This window comes from Bradysia coprophila, chromosome II, assembly GCF_014529535.1.
Source record: "Bradysia coprophila strain Holo2 chromosome II, BU_Bcop_v1, whole genome shotgun sequence".
Lineage (NCBI taxonomy): Eukaryota > Metazoa > Arthropoda > Insecta > Diptera > Sciaridae > Bradysia > Bradysia coprophila.
In genome coordinates, this window is record NC_050735.1 from 2,430,131 (window position 1) to 2,450,933 (window position 20,803).

Here is a 20,803-nt window from a genome sequence, read left to right on the forward strand (position 1 = left end):
CGTATGTCCAGTGAAAGGAAAATTGGCAAAACACGTGAGAACATCGGTGAAATTAGACAATGAAATATCATCTAAATTCAACTATAGAATGCAAAAGAGAGGAAAAGAGAAGAGAAGAGCTTTGGAAAAGAAGCACAGAGGTGAAGTCATTAGTTCATAAGATCAGACAAGTTTATTGAGGACTCTCTCACAACCATTTGCCATGGTAAAGTTGTTGTTTTTTTTCCTCTTTTATCATGGAGTGGTATCACCCAGCTAACGTACAATCATCACATATCTATACATGTATAACACATATCGTTCTGACTGGCAAACACTGATTGATTATAACAGCTTTCAATTTATCACTTCATTATCTTTAGTAGCAGAAATCCAATCATCCTGTCATGAGCATAAAGCGAACTCATCAGTTAGCTTATATAGAGGTGGTGTACATTATATTGAGTTGTTTTAGAACACAAAAATATGTTGAATGCATGGAAAAGTATCATCGTTTTTAATTAATTCCGCTCTCCAAACATTTTCACAAAAGAATTATAAAAAAAACGTGTGGAAGGGAGCAATTTGATGTATAATTAGATATTACTTCGGTGTAAAAAAAAGGGAATACGACACGAATTGTGTGGCAGTTAAATATTACCGCAATATATTAGCATATTTCTTGTGAAATTACATAATGTCAAATTCTAACATACCGCTATGTGACAACAGGATAAACTGAGAATTATGATAGTTTTGAAATATAATCCATTGTGTGTCTCCTCGGTATTTTCCATTTGCTGCACATTTACGCCAGTAGAATATTATACTTGGCAACAAAACCCATTTAATGAAGATGAATGAATGTTGCTAACATTTCCTCATTTTCTCGTGTTATACAAATTGCAAAAAGGTAAATCAGTTTTTTATACACAATTATTCGCTAATTAATTTGGAAGGATTACAAGGGCAAGCTGATGTGATTAGTCATTTAATTACAGAGTGGAAGTGGAAGTTCGTTTTTTTTCGTCTTCTTCGTCTGCTAATGAATAATTAGATTGGAATGAAGAATAAAAATATTTTGTTGTTGATAAGACTTTTGAATTATATTTTCAAATATGAAAAATACGGGAGTAATGCTGAAAAGAAACGAGGCATTCAAAACATGTTTTGGTCCTTGTTTTCATGACGAAATTGTCGCAACTGTCAAATAAAGTTAGAAATTTCTCTATCGAAAATTACGATTGCTGCATTTGTCGATGAAAACTAGAACCAAAACGCGTTTTCAATGTCTCGTTTGTTTTCAGCATAAAGACCTTGGTCCCACCACTTAAGTGACTGAAACGATAGGGTATTTTCTCTAATTTAAAAAAATTCGTGTGAATTCACACCCGACAATTCTTGCTGAAGTTATCATGTTATCGAAAAAAGAGAAAACATTTCTTTCGGGAAATACCTTCAGATGGCTCGCCTTCATCGAGTTCGCTTACTATTATTGAAGTAGCAAATGAATATTTTGACGAGAACTTTATTACTGAATTTCATCTCTTTCAATGAATACGTTGACACGTTTCAAATATACCACATTATGCCAATACATTTACTACAGATAACAACTCAACAAGGACATCTGCATCTGAATTCTAACACTTTGTGGCAAGTAGAATTCTAAACAGTTTTCTGTAGAGTATCGAATTTCAATTGCTCAGCAAATTGAACAATTTTATACGAGAAAGAAATGAATTCACACGAAACATCTGTTAACTTATCCGAATATATTTGCAGTGCTTAGCAAATAAACATTTAACAACAGTAACAATTGAAATCTACAATTTTCCTTGCTGAGCTACTCACGATTGTCGTAAAGTATTATGTTATGCAAACAATAGATTTAGTTCTTACGAAAATCCCTTTTTTCAACATATATGCGATTTTAGCTGCATTAAAGGACGAGATAACTTGCCATTGAGAAAACAACAAACACGGGAAATAGAAAGTACCAATATCGTATGTTTGATTAGTCGCGTACATTCGTACAACCAACATCTCAATCGAATATATTGTTTACACACAATGGTCTCTTTAGAAAGAAAGCCTAAAATAGAGGCCAAAATCAAATAGACCGAGCATTGGTACATACCAACCTAATCGCGATTAATCATTAAATCTGTTACTTAAATGGTTTGAAGATTCACGTTATTTTTGGTGCAAATTCATTTACTTCCTTTCTGGTCAGACACATCAGATGGAACATAACCTTTACACCGTTCTGAACCTATACAAAGCTCTTAAGTTAGGTTTCAATACAATTTTTCAGGTAGACCTTACCTTACCCTTTCGGGCTTACACTCCACCAATTAATTACTTATCCAGAATCCTCCAGCATATTTGTGCAATTTTTATATTCAAATTTTGACCATTTGTCCACTTACATCACATGAAATCACTGCGCAAAACGTATTTTTCCTGTCTGGTGATTTCGAATTTAATTTCCAGCTGTAGCTTCTCATAGATCATCTTCAAGTTACGGTACTTTCAGACGAAGCCTCACTTAAGTTGTGTTAAATGTTTCGTTAATTCATCCATTTGTACGAATTTTCTTTCACGTGAAATGAATTTCTTAACGTGGATGACATTTCAAACATCCTTGAAGATGATCTATAGCGACGCGATAGAGACCTATCATTCAAAAAAAAATTGTTCTCCTGACAGTATAATAAAAGAAAAATTTGGTGATGTGCCAACGAATTATTTTTGCAAACTTCATTTGGATCCAATCCTATCTAGTGAAAAAATATCGGATCTTCGTCGTTCATTTCCGACACTAGTCAGATAATAGTACATTACTGCTATAAGGCTGTATATAAGAGACGTGTACGTGTACGAGCGCTTGCGCAAGCGCATGAGTATTCAAACCGTAGCCTTATGATGAACTGATATGTGGGCTTATTTTGAAACAATTTGATTGTTGAGACGGTCTATTTTCAAGGGATAAAATAAGATTGCTTGTAAATCACTTGACTTTCCCCTCTGTCTAAATCATTCTATTTTTAGAAACAAAATTTAAATTTCTTATTATACTTCCGGAGCTCTTCTATCTGCGTAATCTGCGTATATTCGTTAACATTTCGCTGCGATTTAATCATAAAATTTTCAACAACATTATCATAACACGCATCTAACTAATATGTGAGATGAATATTCAAAAGTGATTTATGAACAATTTCCTCAATTATTAATGTCGATAGAAAAGATTTATTTGGATTTTTAATTAAAATTAATTAAATAATTTCAAATTATATGACTTTTATGATGTCATAATGAGCGGTGCTGAAGAATCGATAACAATTAACCAGTTTTGTTGATTCCGGCAGTGAATATTTTACATTCAAAACATTCAATAAAAATTTTCATTATTTGCTTTATCACTTGTGTACATAAAGTGAATCTTTGTATAAATTCGTGTACAAAAAAAAACACTTCACGTAAATGTTTAGGCTTAGGTTGTTGTACATGTACACACAATTTTTTTTTCATCTTCTCTATCTTTCTAAACTACGGATCTTGTAATTGATTTTTTTTTTTGTATATTGAATGAACGATTTTGATGTAACCGGCTTCTAATAATAATTATTTAAAAATTAAATTTGTTCTCGTTGATCGTTGCATACGATCATGTTTGCGTTAATTCAAATCGGGCGTTTTATGAGATAACCGCAGAAATTGAAAGTGATTTTATGACAACAGTTGTCGTAGCAACGAAGGTCATCACGTGAAAAAACTGAGGTGTCTTGGTAATTGGAAAAAATATTAAATTATTGAATTCATTTATGATTTATTGGTTAATTATTAAATTATTCCACGGTATTCCACATCACCACATCAGAAATAAAATATTTATTAAACTAATTATCGATTCGTTCATGAGACAGACATTACAGCCGATGGATTCTTTTCCGCCACTTCGACTACTCGATCAGCAGTTTGAGCTATACACTCACAGAAAAGCGATTTTCAATAATAGTGTAATCAATACCAATTTTCAGTCTCATTTTAAGGCCACAAATTGCTATACTGCACGGTGGCGCCACCATTTCTGATAAAAGAGCAGAGAGATGCTAATATGATGTGACGAATGACAGCTGGTTTTTGAGAGAGAATTCAATTCATTTTCTATCGACCAAATTCAAAAACACTCGACATTTTCCCTCTATCCGCCGAAACATCGCAGTCGTCATATTAGCATCTCTTTGTAAAAAAGAGGAAAGTGCATAAGTCTGTTACATGGCCATACGAATCGTCAAATTTCATCCATAGAGACATAACCTCATCAATACTTAAATAAAAACCAACCGATCTCTGTGGATGAAATCGTGTTCGTTCGGTCAGTGAAAATTTGTGTGAAAAGTTACTTGGAAAAAAACCGTAGAGTTGTAATTTACTAGAAACCACAAGTATAGTACTGAGTTTATCCACTATGACGTTACTTTTCCTTATGGCCAGACGTTATGCGTGGCTACATGTTTACATTGCTATGTAAGGTGCCTTTACCTGGCCTAATGTCCCATTGGTATGTTCCGAAACAGTCAATTCCAAAATGTGAATGTGAAGTTGAACATAATTAGGCCTATTGTTTGGTTTTCGTCTGTTTAACATAATAAGAATGAACGTTTTAAAGTTCTAATTGATTCGATGAATAGTTCCTTTTTCATAGTAGGGCTCACTAGCTGTATTTTGGTGCATTTTGGTATAAAAATGTGAATTTTTTACCAATGATAAATATGCTTTTGGAGATTCCAAAACGATTAGGAGACTTTGAAAAAGTGACCTCTTAGATGGCGCTACTGTTGAAGTTTTAGATGTAGAGGTAACTTTGATGAATTTCTGTGTAGCGGCTATCGAAGCTACACAGGTGATATTGGGCTCAAACGAAAGGTAAAGGTTCAAAGTTTTTTTTTAGTGCAGACAATAGCCCGAATTTTCCGTTTTTCCTGCAGTTTTTCTCAATTTTCTTAAAAATGATATTTTAAAACTGAGGTGAAAGTAATTTTTAAAATTGGTCCAAAAAAGTAGATGTCGCTAGAGGTCACTTTTTTAAACCATTTTGGAATCTCCAAATACATATTTATCAATGGTGAAAAATTAACGCTTTTATACCAAAATGCACCAAAAAATGTATTTTGTTCAGCTAGTGGGCCCTACTATCAGGTTTTTCACACCCCCCCCCCTGAACCAAAATAAAGTTTTACCGAAAATACACCCAAAAATTGATTGCTGTTCTAAATAGAGGGACCCTAGGGGAGTTCAAAACGATGGTCCGTTAAGCTGGACCAGATGCTACCCTAACCCCATACAACTAAGAAAAAAAATATATGGGATGGGGAAGCAAATAAATTCCCAAAGATTCCTGAATTCTAAAAACGAAAAGAGGCAATAAAAAAAGAGTTAAACTGTGTCAAGTGTTTTTTCAAAGCAAAATTCAATTACTTGTGCTGCACAATCAGACCTCGTTGTCATGATACTGTCTTTGTAACTTGGCTGAAGAAGGTATGTTTTCATAAAAGTTACTTTGTTGCTTTATACTCATCAACAAACACCGTCGTTGCGATGTCTATATTACACTATCTTTTGTCACTAGCTTCCTTTCGAAAAGCAAACAATTCCAGGAATGTTAACGAAACAGTGAAGCTTCCGTCATTACATAATTTGATAGAAGTAAATATTTCCTTAACTTAGTAGATCAAGTCGGATAACTGTACGGGTGGCAATTCGAAACAGTTTATGCCTCAATAAATTCTACCACACACTTTGGTAAAACTAATATAATGACAAGACGATTGGCTGTAATGTCTATGTTTATAATTTATTGGCAATGAAATCCAGGTGTATTCATCATCATTCGCTGGTATGACGGTTTTTTTTGTATTTACTCAAAATTAGCATAAAATGGATTTGAAATATTCATAATCTAGCAAAATAAACAGCAGCAAAACACCAATTTTCAAATTAATTAACAAGGTCACTGAGCAAACTTTTTAATCATTTCCATATGATGAGATTGTTCGAATTTACCTCCAGTGCCGATTATATTGCAAATTATATTTCGTGGAAATTCATTATCAATAGTGATGATTTTAATGCGGCGCTGTTATACCATTCATTCTAATTGAGTTATTTGATCAATTCAATTGGTTTCTAGAGCCTATTATATGTATGGGTCGGGTTTGAGGCATTGAACGGTGGAATTACATGCAATGCCCTTTATATATCCTGCAGTTGGTCATTAGGAAAACGATTCAAAGAAATTATGAATTACGTCTATCTTTAGTGCTTAACGACGGGCTGACCACCTCTAAAATGTGTTGAAGAATTAAATTCATCAAATTCCATTTCAAAATTATTTCGAGAAGTTTGCTATTCATTTCAACTCCAATAGTTGAAAGCCTCAATTTAAGCTCAACGAATTATTGAAACGAATTATACATTATTCCGGAAGTACGTACATGGCAGAAAACCAGAAAACGTCCCGAGATAAATCCAAAAACTGATAGTGACCAAATTTTTCCAGTTTTTGCACATAGGGCCATATTCTACTCCCAAAACTCTGAGACTTTGCCGAATAAACGAACGCACCGTACGCAGGTCCCAAAAAAAACGAAAAATCGATATAATTAAAAATTTTCCCATTGATATATTTTGGGAATAGTCATTTCGTTATCCTGGGAGGCCCCTTAGCACATTCCCATAAAAATATCCCATGTCCACGAGAGGTCGAATAATTTTTTTTTTAAGCTCACCGTGACCGTTTTATCTGCCATAGTTCCTGAGATAAATCTAAAAACTGATAGTGCCCAAATTTTTCCAGTTTTTGTACATAATGCCCTCTCAAAACTCTTAGACTTTGCCGAAGAAACGAACGTTCCATCTGCCATAGTTCCTGAGATAAATCTAAGAACTGATAGTGAACAAATTTTTCCAGTTTTTGTACATACTGCCCTATTCTACTCTCAAAACTCTTAGACTTTGCCGAAGAAACCAACCTTCCATCTGCCACAGTTCCCGAGATAAGTCTAAAGACTGATAGTGACCAATTTTTTCCACTTTTTGTACATACTGTCCTATTCTACTCTAGAAAATCTAAGACTTTGCCGAAGAAACCAACCCTCCATCTGCCATAGTTCCTGAGATAAATCTAAAAACTGATAGTGCCCAAATTTTTCCAGTTTTCGCACGAACGGCCATATTCTACTGCAAAACTGAAAGTAAAAAACATTCCAATTTCATCTCAAAACAGCCTTCATATCATAACATATCGAGAAACACATACAAATACTTACACACACACACATAAAACTTCATTTTACATGTAAATATATGAGGCTTGTATGGGAACTTCCGAAAGCCCTATAGCTCCTAAACGAGATCATGTCGACCCAAATTTTTTTTTTGCAAAAAGTCTTAGAATCATGCCCAGAAACTACTCCCAAAATTTCAGCAAAATCGTAGGCGCCGTTCTCGAGATAGATTCCACAAGCAAGCAAGCAAAGGTTGGTAAAATTCATCATTTCAGAATGGGTCAAATCTGACCTTTCCCATAGAAAAATCTAGACTTTGAAATGCAATATCTCGGCCAATTTTAAACCTTATGAGACGTGCGATAGCTCGTTGAACTCGTATTGACGCCCAGAATACGATTATCATACTTTAAGAGTCGTGGTAGCCAAGGGGAAAAAGTCAAAAAGTTGCTGTATATATGTCCCTTAGTCACTAAAAAATTTTATTTTAATTTTTCGTAGTGTGGACTTGCGTCACGCCTGCTTACTAACGTGCAGGCATGATATTATCATCGAATGTGGTGTGTCCCGTGCATCCTGAGCTTTTAATAGCAACGAATTTTTACAGACTCACTAAACTCTTATTGTTAGAACAAAGGATGGAAAAGATAAAATATTGTCGACCAACCGCGTATATGACAAAACAATTTGCAAGAAAGTGCGCAAATTGTTCACGTTTTTGTTGATCAATATCGGAATAAACGAGACGCTTCTTGAATAAATTACTCAATTGTATTATTATGGTCATAATTCACTAATGTCTAAGATTCGACTTTACATGGACATTATAATCAAACACTTACAGATGAGAGAGTAACTCTATAATCGACAAACAATATAATGTTTCGTCGTCTTGTAAATCATTATTCCCTTGACTGAAAGTCAAGGGTCTTATGCCAGAAAATACCCTAAAATGTTAGTAACCATACAGTGTATGAAAAATTATCAAAACTTTAAATGTTTGAAATATTTTTTTTTTGTCACGACGATAACTTGAGTAATTCTTAACCGATTTTGATGATTTTTTTTTAAATCGACGAGGAATGAAATTCCTGAGGTTAAGTTCGAAGATGAGCCATGTCGGGATAAGGTTCTGGAAACTATTCCAGAAAAACATGATTTTATTGATAATTTTAATTGTTGATAATTGTAATTGATAATACAGTGCTGATAATTGATATTTTGATAATTTAATGTGTTGTGGTGATATTATTATATAAAATGTAACTGTAATAACTGATAATTGGTAATAATAATATTGCTCCCTTGGCTGAAAGTCAAGGGTCTTACGCCAGAAAATACCATAAAATGTTTGTAACCTAACAATGTATGAAATGTGAAGGAAAACGTAATTGTTTGTAACCTATTTTTTTGTAATCACGATAACTTGATTAATTCATAACCGATTTTTATGATTTTTTTTTAATCGACGAGGAATGGGATTCCTGAGGTTAATTTCAAAGATGGGCCATGTCGCGATATGGTTCTGGAAACTATTCCAGAAAAACAGGATTTTACTCTGTTGATAATTGATAATACATGTTAATTGAAAATTAATATTGATAATTTAATGTGTTGTGACATTTTATGAAATGTTATGAGAAACGTAATTGTTTGTAATCTATTTGTCACGACTTGAGATGACTTGAGTCATTCTTAACCGATTTTAATAAAATTTGTTTTAATCGACGAGGAATGGAATTCAAAGATGGGCCATGTCGGGCCTAAGGATCTGAAAGCTATTCCAGAAAAATTCATTTTACGCTGCTTATAATTGATAATTGATAATTATTGGTAATTGATAATTCCCTTCACTGAAATGTTTGTAACCACACAAAGATAGTTGGAAGATAGGTCATGTGGGCCTAAGTATCTGGAAACTATTCCAGAAAAACAGGATTTTACTCTGTTGACAATTGATAATTTAATGTCTTATTCCCTTGACTGGCAGAAAATAGTGAAAAATTTTGGTTCCTAAAATTATACATCTGACATTTGGAAGTTTAAGTTCGACGATAAGCTATGTGTGATCAACGCTTCGGAAGTTACCCCAAAAAATAGAAATGCAATGTAATAAATGAACAATATCATTGATATTGGATTATTGGTATTTGATAATTGATAGTTGATTTTTATATTTGATAATTAACAAGCAGCATATATCTATACAGTGAGTATATAGTATTACAAAACAGTCAAGCAGAACAGTCAAGCAATTCTAACATTAGGCAACTTCGACGAGTGTGAAGCTTACGGCCCGAGCGAAGCGAGGGTCGTAATTCACACGAGTTGCGGTATCATATTGCAATATTAGACAGCTCGGCCTTGCGAGAAGTTTGCGATTAGACCAAACCTAATATTAGACAACTGACGAGTGTGAAGTTTGCGGCCCGAGCGAAGCGAGGGTCGTAATTCACACGAGTTTCGGTATCGTATTGCAATATTAGACAGCTCGGACAAGCGAGAAGTTTGCGATTAGAGCAAACCTAATATTAGACAACTCTGACGAGTGTGAAGTTTGCGGCCCGAGCGAAGCGAGGGTCGTAATTCACACGAGTTGCGGTATCGTTTTTTTTGTATTTACTCAAAATTAGCATAAAATGGATTTGAAATATTCATAATCTAGCAAAATAAACAGCAGCAAAACACCAATTTTCAAATTAATTAACAAGGTCACTGAGCAAACTTTTTAATCATTTCCATATGATGAGATTGTTCGAATTTACCTCCAGTGCCGATTATATTGCAAATTATATTTCGTGGAAATTCATTATCAATAGTGATGATTTTAATGCGGCGCTGTTATACCATTCATTCTAATTGAGTTATTTGATCAATTCAATTGGTTTCTAGAGCCTATTATATGTATGGGTCGGGTTTGAGGCATTGAACGGTGGAATTACATGCAATGCCCTTTATATATCCTGCAGTTGGTCATTAGGAAAACGATTCAAAGAAATTATGAATTACGTCTATCTTTAGTGCTTAACGACGGGCTGACCACCTCTAAAATGTGTTGAAGAATTAAATTCATCAAATTCCATTTCAAAATTATTTCGAGAAGTTTGCTATTCATTTCAACTCCAATAGTTGAAAGCCTCAATTTAAGCTCAACGAATTATTGAAACGAATTATACATTATTCCGGAAGTACGTACATGGCAGAAAACCAGAAAACGTCCCGAGATAAATCCAAAAACTGATAGTGACCAAATTTTTCCAGTTTTTGCACATAGGGCCATATTCTACTCCCAAAACTCTGAGACTTTGCCGAATAAACGAACGCACCGTACGCAGGTCCCAAAAAAAACGAAAAATCGATATAATTAAAAATTTTCCCATTGATATATTTTGGGAATAGTCATTTCGTTATCCTGGGAGGCCCTTAGCACATTCCCATAAAAATATCCCATGTCCACGAGAGGTCGAATAATTTTTTTTTTAAGCTCACCGTGACCGTTTTATCTGCCATAGTTCCTGAGATAAATCTAAAAACTGATAGTGCCCAAATTTTTCCAGTTTTTGTACATAATGCCCTCTCAAAACTCTTAGACTTTGCCGAAGAAACGAACGTTCCATCTGCCATAGTTCCTGAGATAAATCTAAGAACTGATAGTGAACAAATTTTTCCAGTTTTTGTACATACTGCCCTATTCTACTCTCAAAACTCTTAGACTTTGCCGAAGAAACCAACCTTCCATCTGCCACAGTTCCCGAGATAAGTCTAAAGACTGATAGTGACCAATTTTTTCCACTTTTTGTACATACTGTCCTATTCTACTCTAGAAAATCTAAGACTTTGCCGAAGAAACCAACCCTCCATCTGCCATAGTTCCTGAGATAAATCTAAAAACTGATAGTGCCCAAATTTTTCCAGTTTTCGCACGAACGGCCATATTCTACTGCAAAACTGAAAGTAAAAAACATTCCAATTTCATCTCAAAACAGCCTTCATATCATAACATATCGAGAAACACATACAAATACTTACACACACACACATAAAACTTCATTTTACATGTAAATATATGAGGCTTGTATGGGAACTTCCGAAAGCCCTATAGCTCCTAAACGAGATCATGTCGACCCAAATTTTTTTTTTGCAAAAAGTCTTAGAATCATGCCCAGAAACTACTCCCAAAATTTCAGCAAAATCGTAGGCGCCGTTCTCGAGATAGATTCCACAAGCAAGCAAGCAAAGGTTGGTAAAATTCATCATTTCAGAATGGGTCAAATCTGACCTTTCCCATAGAAAAATCTAGACTTTGAAATGCAATATCTCGGCCAATTTTAAACCTTATGAGACGTGCGATAGCTCGTTGAACTCGTATTGACGCCCAGAATACGATTATCATACTTTAAGAGTCGTGGTAGCCAAGGGGAAAAAGTCAAAAAGCTGCTGTATATATGTCCCTTAGTCACTAAAAAATTTTATTTTAATTTTTCGTAGTGTGGACTTGCGTCACGCCTGCTTACTAACGTGCAGGCATGATATTATCATCGAATGTGGTGTGTCCCGTGCATCCTGAGCTTTTAATAGCAACGAATCTTTACAGACTCACTAAACTCTTATTGTTAGAACAAAGGATGGAAAAGATAAAATATTGTCGACCAACCGCGTATATGACAAAACAATTTGCAAGAAAGTGCGCAAATTGTTCACGTTTTTGTTGATCAATATCGGAATAAACGAGACGCTTCTTGAATAAATTACTCAATTGTATTATTATGGTCATAATTCACTAATGTCTAAGATTCGACTTTACATGGACATTATAATCAAACACTTACAGATGAGAGAGTAACTCTATAATCGACAAACAATATAATGTTTCGTCGTCTTGTAAATCATTATTCCCTTGACTGAAAGTCAAGGGTCTTATGCCAGAAAATACCCTAAAATGTTAGTAACCATACAGTGTATGAAAAATTATCAAAACTTTAAATGTTTGAAATATTTTTTTTTTGTCACGACGATAACTTGAGTAATTCTTAACCGATTTTGATGATTTTTTTTTAAATCGACGAGGAATGAAATTCCTGAGGTTAAGTTCGAAGATGAGCCATGTCGGGATAAGGTTCTGGAAACTATTCCAGAAAAACATGATTTTATTGATAATTTTAATTGTTGATAATTGTAATTGATAATACAGTGCTGATAATTGATATTTTGATAATTTAATGTGTTGTGGTGATATTATTATATAAAATGTAACTGTAATAACTGATAATTGGTAATAATAATATTGCTCCCTTGGCTGAAAGTCAAGGGTCTTACGCCAGAAAATACCATAAAATGTTTGTAACCTAACAATGTATGAAATGTGAAGGAAAACGTAATTGTTTGTAACCTATTTTTTTGTAATCACGATAACTTGATTAATTCATAACCGATTTTTATGATTTTTTTTTAATCGACGAGGAATGGGATTCCTGAGGTTAATTTCAAAGATGGGCCATGTCGCGATATGGTTCTGGAAACTATTCCAGAAAAACAGGATTTTACTCTGTTGATAATTGATAATACATGTTAATTGAAAATTAATATTGATAATTTAATGTGTTGTGACATTTTATGAAATGTTATGAGAAACGTAATTGTTTGTAATCTATTTGTCACGACTTGAGATGACTTGAGTCATTCTTAACCGATTTTAATAAAATTTGTTTTAATCGACGAGGAATGGAATTCAAAGATGGGCCATGTCGGCATGTTGCAATATTAGACAGCTCGGCCTTGCGAGAAGTTTGCGATTAGACCAAACCTAATATTAGACAACTGACGAGTGTGAAGTTTGCGGCCCGAGCGAAGCGAGGGTCGTAATTCACACGAGTTTCGGTATCGTATTGCAATATTAGACAGCTCGGACAAGCGAGAAGTTTGCGATTAGAGCAAACCTAATATTAGACAACTCTGACGAGTGTGAAGTTTGCGGCCCGAGCGAAGCGAGGGTCGTAATTCACACGAGTTGCGGTATCGTATTGCAATATTAGACAGCTCGGACGAGCGAGCAGTTTGCGGCAAAGTATCAAGCAGAGTAATAGAAAAAAATAAAGCAGTTAATTTTGGCGGTGTCAAATGTCATTTTGATTTGGTAAGATTTTTACACTCGTAAAATTGCGATGAGAGCCAACGTATATTTGAAAAATAGGCACGAACGTTCTTTCAATGAAAATATGATCACTGAAAAAGGCTTTAAAACACAATAGAATTTCATTGTGTCTTTGTCGGATGCGCTTCTTTGTCACGTTGTAGACGATTAATCTGATATGAGATGAAAAAATCAGTTAAAATAAATTAAGATATTTATAATAGTGTAATATAATTGGTTAATTATTTTGGAAAAATTATCAGTCAAGGGACCCGACCCGCCCAACAGGTGGGACCTAGTAGTTAAAGCTGTATCTAAAGTGGTATTGTGATATTGTACACGCGATTTTCGATTGAGAAAATAAACTGACCATGGCTATTGGCTAAGACAATAATGTATACCTGCGATCGATGTATAGTAACGTGAAATATTGGTTTGAATTCTCAGTCATCTAAACAAGGTGATCATTTCGTGACTACCGATTATTAGAATAAGACAAATATTTAACTGATTGATCTGTGCGACCACTTTAAATTTGGTTATCTGGTTAGAGTGTTAATAAATCAGAAAAAGGCCGTAGATAGAAATTGAACGATCTGATATTCGTACAACGACAAAAATGTTTATTAAATTGGTAAGCACAGCAATATCTATACAAACCAAATAGGAAAATTCTCGAGCTAAATTACAACCATGTTGATTGAAACAAAAACAAAATTGCAGATATTTGCTGTGACGGTGATTGCATCTACAATGGCCAGTTATCAAAGTCACGAAAATTCCCCCATACAAATCATTTCGATTCGACCATCGACTGGTGCACGTATGCTGCCCACACGACGCGATGGTAGATACAATAAAAACATAAACAATAGCATGCAACGCGAACGATATGATGGACCAACGAGTCCCATAATCAAAATCGTACAAATCCAACGGAATCCAAAGCAAACAAAGTATCAGCGACAATTTCAACTGGGATTGGATAATGGACACGGTTTGCCATTGCATATCGCTCCAGGTGCTTATCCTGTTTTTACAATAATTGCCAGAGCAAACGGCCTATTTAACGGGAACGAAATACGTTCGTTTAAATTAAAACAGTTTTAACATGCTTGCATTGCATATATATGCATGTCTGGTTTGTGTTATTTGCTGTTGTGTTGTTGCTGTTGTTTTTTTTTACTGGAACATTTTGATGATGCTATAAAATGCCTGATGATATGCCTGGAATGAAGCTGTTAATTTTGATTAACAGTTCTCATTAAATTGTGATTTTTGTGCCTATTTTTTTTTTGTAAAAAAAAGTGAATAAAATGTGAAGCTAACGAAATGGAAAGTGCGTTTTAACGACGAAAGACACAAATCTTTAAATTTTGTCTACTTTGTATTCGTAGTGTTCGTAATGCACTCTTACCGTCTTAAGACTCAACAAATTGGTGCCCATCAAGGATATCCATCTTTTGAAAAATTATGTTGAACAGAAAAGCAAGAATGTTAAGCCACAGCAGCATAAAGTAAACCAGGCAGGATCGGTTCATTTGTCAAGTAGTAGACAACCTAATACACTGTAATAATATGAACTCGAATGAACACTGAGGCTACTAGATAATTCAGGTCCCTAGTCAAATCAAGCGCTCCTGCCTGGTTTTACTCATCGTAATATCTTGTCCAGTATATTGCAAGCGAAGCGATTAAAATATTTCTTTGTACGCATATTTTATGAGCCAAATGTTCAAATTGTCGGATTGATTACTCGTTTTCGTTTTCGCAATTTTTATTTAGAACCTATTGGACCCTTTAATCCAAGGCTGATGCTATTCGCACGCGCGTGCGAATAGCCATTACTTATTGTAATTGACTATTCGCACGCGCGTGCGAATAGCCATTCCACACTGTAGAAGACTATTCGAACGCGCGTGCGAATAGCCATTTCACATTGGATTTAACTATTCGCACGCGCGTGCGAATAGCTAAACCTACGAGTACTAGCTATTCGCACGCGAGATCGAGCGCCCATGAAAAATACGAATATGATTTTCGCGCGAAAATCATATTCGTATTTTTCATGGGCGCTCGATTTCGCGTGCGAATAGCCAGTACTCGTAAAACTGATAGATCAACAAACGGAAATGTCAGAATGTCTTCATTTATACACAGACAAGTGTCGAAACAGTAATTCATGCAACAAGTTGCGAAAAGAGGTTTCGCAACGTGTTAGATACAAGGTTGTTTGAAAACACAGAACTACATTCGCCATACATTTAACCATATGTACGGAAAATTACGTGATGGTTAGAGTTGTTGCTTCATGAGCAATTGGTTTTAGTGTCATGTCATGTGTTCAAAATTTGTTCAGAACAGAATTATTATTTACCATTAATGGCTCAAAAGGAGTGATAAAAAGTGTGCGATTAAAACTAAACTTGAGCATTAAAAAGATTCTTCAGTCACCACCCAAAACAATCGTCCAGATAATCATATTGATAATGCCAAGCCAATGCAAAATGGACTTTATAGAACTTTGTCCGATTTTAATGATTTTTTTTTTTAATACTGAACTTTAAGCCATTTCGATATTGTCAGCATTAAAATGTTCCCATAAAAATAATTGTAAATTCAAATGTTCCAAAACGTTTTTCGGTTTATTCTACCAAAAAATGGTTTGTTCCAAAGTGGAACAATGAATGTGCCAATATGAAAAATAATGTATACATACCAACTTGTGTTAAATTTCGTAGGAGGCTAAATTAGTTAGTATCAACAGACGCGTTTACATTTTCTCGATGTAAAAATTCCCAAAGATCGAACGAAACGCTTTGTCGTTACATTAAGTCGTTAAAAGGAAAAATTCCCTAGGAATTTTTATTGTGACCCCTTTCGATATTTTTACTTTACTTATATTGAATTAATTAAAAAAAAATCCATCTTTAATGCAACGTAAGTTTTGGATATTTCGTGTTAATTCTGATCTCAAAATATTTTTATATGTATTTTGAATGAATTTACACTAAAGACATATTAAATTGAAGTTTTCAGCCAATAAATAATGCTATAACGACAAAATGGAATCGTTTTGATTTGAGATTAAATGTGGATGCGTGCGAATAGTCAAACCCAATGAGGCGAATAGTCAAACACGCGCGTGCGAATAGTCAGGCCCATGAGCCTAAACCTACAGAAGTTTAGTGATGAAATAAAAGTTGACATTCAATTATGATTCGCTAGAGTTACTCGTGTGTAAAATAATAATATTCTTGGAGCATTGATCTAATAATTGGATAAGAATGTCTAAGTTCTGCTTCAAAATTGTGTGAGACGAAGGTGTAGCAGAGAAATGATAAGTGGATAGATAGAAGGAACATGTGAATGACAGTTGGTACTTATGGGAGAGAATCATATATGAATTAGAGATACATACGCCACGTCGAAGAAAACCGTGGGCTGGTTTCTTGTGTGTTTGACACACTGAAATAGGCTCGTAAGATGTAAAATTGTATGAGACGGTGAAGCGCTACAGCGCAACGCTGCAGTTCTGTTCATACAATTTTGACCTTTTACTAGTTCAATTTCAGTGTTACCAACAGAGTTTTTTTTGTCCCACGAATTTTTGACTGTGTCGTATATATCACTCTCTCAAAGGAGCCAACTGTCATTCACATGTTCCTTCTATCTCGCACTCTCCACAGGCGTACCAATTTATCATTTATCTGTGGTGTAGCGTTGTGCTACTAGCTCAAAATCAGTGTTATCCCACGTTTTTCTTCTACATTTTACTTTCGCTTCATTAGTTTCAGCGTACATCTGGCAATACAAAAGAACTCAAACTTAGCTCATCTGTTTTCAGCCGATGATCCCCTAAGACTTGAAAGGTAACATAATACGGAAATTACAGAAATAAATCCATTACAGGCGAAAAGTTCTCTAAGTTTACTTACCTGGCGGTTATAATATGACAATCTCTGCAAAAGCATCAACTCGAGCTTTGAGGTTAGGAAAATGAAATTTGACATCTCAAATGACATTGACAATGATCTATTATCAAAATATTTTTGTAATTCTTACAATCAGGATAATACCGAAATAAATGCACCAAAGGATCGATATTACGTCACCAATAATGTATAATACGTGGCGTTTGAACATATTGCACTTATTAATTTAGCCTGACGGCAAGTATATGACCAGTATTATTATGGGGTCTATTACTTCCATCTATCAAACTATTTTTAAGTGGTTGATTTAAAATCTTGTACTTCAATTTTTTTAACATATATTTTAGATCAAAATTTTGACAACTGGCAGTGCCATTGCATGCCAAATTTTGTGTGCTAACTAACTAACAGCAAACTTCACGAAACGGTGTAATATTTGAATTCTTTGTTTCTTTGTTGGAAAAACGAATAAACTGAAAATTCTTACTAAAAAGTTAATTAAACAATTTAAAGTAACCAAGAAATGTTGAGCACAATGAAATCCGAAAAATGATAAATTTTATGTTGAATTTCTCAGAATTAAAAGAATATTCCGCTTTTGTGAGGTTGGCTGTAATTTAGTTAGCACACAAAATAGTCAAAGGGAACTAGGTATATTGTCATTAGTTTCGTCAACTGAAGAGATCTATAAAGGACTATACTGCCCAGAGCTTGTCATTATTTTTGTCGTCGTTATCGATAATAGAAGCCGTATGTGACAGGTTAAAAACAATTGAATCAATTATATTGACGGTTATCTTTGCACATCTATTAGCAGAAAATGTATTTCAACTGACTTGCACTCTCAAATTTGACACAAAATAAAGTCGACTTGTATTGGTTTTAGTTTAATATTTTGTAGAAGCCAAATAAACAACAATTCAGTTGGCATGTCGTCGTATGAGTTAAATTTGATTTAAATCGAATTCAAATATTTACCACATCGTGTTTAGCGTTCAAAAAACAGTAAACTGTTCGATTGAATTATAATTTTGTGCAGTATGACCATTTTTCGTAATTATTTTGGACAAAACAATGCATTGAAGAAGAATAGAGAGATTGCGGAAATTTTTCAAGTCTAAGTAAAAATTTTGATTTTTAAGTCGATTCCCTCTTGATATTACTACAATTGTTAAAAGTTTCCTATGTGCAGAATGAGCACTAGCTGAAAAGCACCAGCTGGATCCTCTAACACACACTTATTGTATGATAAACAATCAAAACACATTCTTAACAATTCTCTACTTCATTCATACGTGTTATGTGCGCACATAGATGACGTTAACGTAGAAATGCACTGTGTTTAGGTGGCTTTGAATTGTTTACAAAACAAAGTGTTTTTGTTTGTACACCAGCTGGTGATATTCAGCTGGTGCTCATTCTACACATAGTAAACTTTTAGCAGTTGTATTGGATTGAGCACTTATAGGTTGCAAGGTTTACGACGACTCCCAAGTATGGTGTTATCTCTCTAATGTATAATGCCAATATTTTCCTGACAAATTTTCCACTTGTACCGAAGTAATCGAATAAAAATTTTCATTTTTTTACAGTAGAGACGAAGAAATAGTCTAAAAAATTCGAAAGCCTTTGTTCTGCCCAACACGTGTATCACGAAATTACGTGCGTTCGAAATGCCCATTTACGTAGCATGCTGTACGTACGTAATCACTGATGGCGTGAAGACTCCGAAACTTTAAAATGGCATTATTACCACAATTCTCACACATTCTTACGAGAGGTTATTTTGAAGGTCCTTCAATGATACGTTCAGACGAGAAAGGACTAAAATCCAGTTTACAGTATACGTTATAATTAGAGATATTACCGGTTATAAAAGGAAATGGAAGAGGATGGTGACAATGCCTGACCGGTTGCTAGGAATCTCACGCCGCGTCATTCACAATAATTATCATTTTGACACATTTTGTATAAGGAAGATGTCAATTTGTGAATTATTTTGAATGACGCGGCGCGAGATTCCTCAACACCGCCTGACCATCTCACAATTTGATGGAAACGACGCATATGAGTACAAGATTCACTACCTAAATTTCGCTACGTCCCAGCCTTGCAGTCAAAACTAAACTGTGATTGTAATTCTCACAATCGGAATAGAATCCTACAGAAGTGTTAACAGGCGTAACTCGTTTCGTTTTATCATCTTTTCAATTTCCTCGTATTTCCTCAATTTTGAAACATAATCTGCTACCAATGTAATATCATACCAATGACCCTTAAAATTAAGTTCACATTTTACGTCAAAAAATCCATTTTTGGGGTAGACAGTGCTGAATGTCAATATTTGGCTTTTAATGTTTCATTTTTCGAAGTCTGAATAGATCATCTTCAAGATACGGTACTTGCAGACGTAACGTCACTTAAGTATCGTTAAATGTTTCATTCATTCATTTATTCATTTGAATGAGACTCATCTAACGTGAATGGCATTTCAAACGTTGCGGCTGCAGTGCATTTTACATTTGGATGGTTTTCTTTGCTTTACTTATTATAATGTAATTTAATGTAATTATTTCTACGAAACGTTATCAACCGACAAAAAGAAATCATAGCAACTTTCGCAGCATAATAGCATTTCTAACGACATAACATTGTGCTTAATTCTTTGTTTAATTTATCCATTTCAGTCATCTGGAACTTCTTTTTTTTGCATCACGACAACATTTTACGACAAAAAAATGTTTAACAAGAAATAAAAAATAACATCCCCCCATAAGTCATTTGTTTAATCTTGTAGCATAAGACTTAATATGGTCGGTATTTTTCGCTTTGCATATTTTAAAGGAAATTTTTCTTTTTCTCTCTCCCTCTTTTAACCGCTCACGTTTATTATCATTTATAAATCATATCGACTTAAATTCCTCCATTGAGTTTTTTTTCCGCAAACGGAAATTGGTCATTTTCTATTCGTTTTCTTTCCTTTATTTGGATATAATTGCTGCTTATCAATTTAATAGGGCGAAATAGAGAAAGACAGCGACAGAGCATCAGGCTGTTTTAAAGTTTCCGTACTGCTGTAATGTACAAACGAAATCAGGGATTTTTTTTTAGACTAGGCCCCATCTTTTGGATGGGTCAGATCCCTTGACTGACTGACTACTTTTCTCAAGAAGATTTTTGTAATCCGAGCAAAAAAAAATCACTCTATAAGTATATAAACGTATACCAGGGTATGCGTACCCTACTTTCGATACAAAACACGTATATGAGAAATTCCAGCACTTGATCATATACTGGCTCATACGTATTTTCAGTACTTAAGAGGCATCGATGATTTGCTGAAAAGTATACATTTGGGTGATTTTAAAATTATCATTTTTCAAGTATGTACGACCGCAATAACGACCACGAATGTGTTAGCTTTCAACATAAAATAGATTTGGTTGTAGCAGTTTGACCAACCC

General features: G+C 34.4%; 1 protein-coding gene across 1 annotated transcript; it reads left to right on the forward strand.

Annotated features, from left to right (window-relative positions):
- The first annotated feature begins 13,709 nt into the window (after positions 1–13,709).
- Positions 13,710–14,737, forward strand: LOC119086013. Its single transcript, XM_037196591.1, has 2 exons — positions 13,710–14,038; positions 14,128–14,737. Exons 1-2 carry the CDS (start codon positions 14,024–14,026, stop codon positions 14,512–14,514), a joined length of 402 nt encoding a protein of 133 aa, XP_037052486.1. The 5' UTR covers positions 13,710–14,023; the 3' UTR covers positions 14,515–14,737.
- The last annotated feature ends 6,066 nt before the right edge of the window (positions 14,738–20,803 follow it).